General features: G+C 43.5%; 1 protein-coding gene across 1 annotated transcript; it reads left to right on the top strand.

The window, feature by feature from the left end:
- Positions 1–570: 570 nt before the first annotated feature.
- LOC112452620 (UPF0329 protein ECU05_1680/ECU11_0050-like) lies at positions 571–2,151 on the top strand. The gene is made up of 2 exons (XM_025012912.1): positions 571–1,044; positions 1,990–2,151. The coding sequence occupies exons 1-2, from the start codon at positions 571–573 to the stop codon at positions 2,149–2,151; spliced, it is 636 nt and encodes a 211-aa protein (XP_024868680.1).
- The last annotated feature ends 11 nt before the right edge of the window (positions 2,152–2,162 follow it).

The following is a 2,162-nucleotide window of genomic DNA, read 5'->3' on the forward strand; positions in this document are numbered from 1 at the left end:
AAATGCACGAATTAGCACCTCCGTCACCCTGACGGAAAAAATTTCTATGAATAATTACAAAATTTAACTAGAAATATAAATTTGTACATTTTTGTTAAAATATTTAATTTTTTGTAAAAATAGTTATTTTTTTTGTAGAAATATCTACGAAATAGTACCACAAATTACGGGACTTCCGGTTCCGGGTCGAAACAGTGTGGCACGTGGGGGTTAGGCGAGTGCATTTTGGCAGATTAGGAGGGCTAGGAGGGGTCTGGCGGAGAGGCGCGGGAGGGAGGAGAAAGTGGAGGAGCGAGAGTTAGCGAGATAGTGGAGGGAACCCGTGAAAGGACAGAATAGAGGAGAAAAAGGGTGCTGAAACAGTGAGTGAAAATAGGACTGGCAGAGAGTACGTGAAGTGAAGAGAGGGAAAGCGGTGTGAGGATAACGGCCACGAGCAGGGAACACGCGGAATATAGAAAGAGAGCAGCACGGTGAAAGAGGCGGGCTAGGGATATTGGAAAGGATAGGAAAAGCTGGATAACGAATAGCGGACAAGAGATAGGGGAAAGAGGGTTACGAAGGTGGCAGATGGAGGTAGAACGTGAAAGAGTGACAGTGAGCAGGCCAATGAAAACGGAGGGGCTAGACATAAGGAGAGGGAGCGCAGGCTCGATAGTAACTTGTATACAGAAAAGGAAAAGAGGAGAAATCGAGGAGAAGTTAACAGCAAAATTAGAAGAGGATATACTGGAGAAATTTAACGAACTAAAGAAGATGAGCAGATTGCCGCCAACTAAGATCATAAAAGATAGAGAAAGGAAAGAGAGCATAACGGCGGAAGAAATGTTTAAGGAAATTCTAAGGAAAATGGAGGAGCAGGAAAAGGAAAGAAAAAAAGACAAAGAGGAAATACAAAATATAATGGAAGGGTTGAAGGAGGAATTTAAAAAAAGGGAGAAGGAATGGGGAAAGCAAAGAAACTCGATTGAGAAAGGGTTGAGAAGGCTGGAGGAAAAGGTCGAGAAAGCGGGCTTGAATGGAATAGAGGGAAAGAAGGGTGAAGTATTAATGGAGAAATGGAAAGAGATAAAAAAAAACTTAGAAGTGGCGGAGAGAAAAAGAAGGAGAAACAATATAATTGTGAAGGAGGCGACGGGAGGAAAAGAGACAGAAAAGAAGGAGAGGATTGAGAAGATGATAGGAGAAATAAATAAAACAGAAGTAGTCATCGAGGAAGCGCAGGAAATAGGACACGGGAATAATAAAATGATAATGCTAAATGCAGGAACTGGAAGGTCAAAAGGGAGATAATGAGAACGAGGAGGGAGTTAGGGAAAAAATGACAGCTTTTTGGATGACGACCTCACCAAAATGGAAAGACGGATACAGAAGGAAATAAGGAGAGCAAAAGAAGAAAAAGAGGCAGGAAAGAAAACAACAATTGGTTACCAGAAAATGTGGGTGGACAACAAAGAGTTGATATGAAATGAAAACAAAGGAATGTTGGAAGAGAGGAGTGAATGGCGGAAAAAATAAAGAGGCGAAGAGAGGTAGAGAGGGAGAAGATACGGAGAAGGAGAGGAGAGGAGGGAAACCTGGGGAAGAGGAAGTGGCAACGGAGGTGATAACTGCAGAACAGACCAGTATCACCGCAACGTGTGCGACGGACGGACGGCAAAAGCAAGAGATAGAAGGCGGCAGAACAGACCGATGTCGCCGCAACGCGTGCAACGGACAGGTGGCAAAAACGGGAGTTCGATAGAAGGGATAGAAAGTAAGAAGGGGAACAGGTAAGAGACGCACGTGGCGACTGTAAAAACGAGCTGCGTAACGAAAAGTACGACAAAAGAAAGAAGGCTGTAATATAGAGAAAAGTGATTGCGAATAGTGTCAAAGGTAAGGATTGGCTATAAGGGTATGGTAAAATAGAGGAGGAGAAGAATGCAGGAGAATACATAGGCGATAAGCAGAGGAGATAAACATAAGATATTCGATAATTTATTTCAGATACCGCAGAAGGAAAGAAAGATGGAAGAAAGGACGAAAGTCAGAGGAACGGTGGAGATAGATGTGGAAGCGATTGAGACGGTAATGGAAGGAAGAACAACGAGGACGATGAAGAACATTAAGGAGTGTTCGGGCGCGGAGCAGATTTTCACGCTGAACTGAGGTTGCCGGGA

Source organism: Temnothorax curvispinosus, unplaced genomic scaffold (genome assembly GCF_003070985.1).
Source record: "Temnothorax curvispinosus isolate PA1 unplaced genomic scaffold, ASM307098v1 QBEX01003540.1, whole genome shotgun sequence".
NCBI classification, from domain to species: domain Eukaryota; kingdom Metazoa; phylum Arthropoda; class Insecta; order Hymenoptera; family Formicidae; genus Temnothorax; species Temnothorax curvispinosus.

Coding starts and splice junctions, on each gene's coding strand:
- LOC112452620 (XM_025012912.1), top strand. CDS start 571: ATGGAGGTAGAACGTGAAAGAGTGACAGTGAGCAGGCCAATGAAAACG. Junction 1,045..1,989: donor TAGAGGGAAAGAAGGGTGAA/GTATTAATGGAG, acceptor AATTTATTTCAG/ATACCGCAGAAGGAAAGAAA.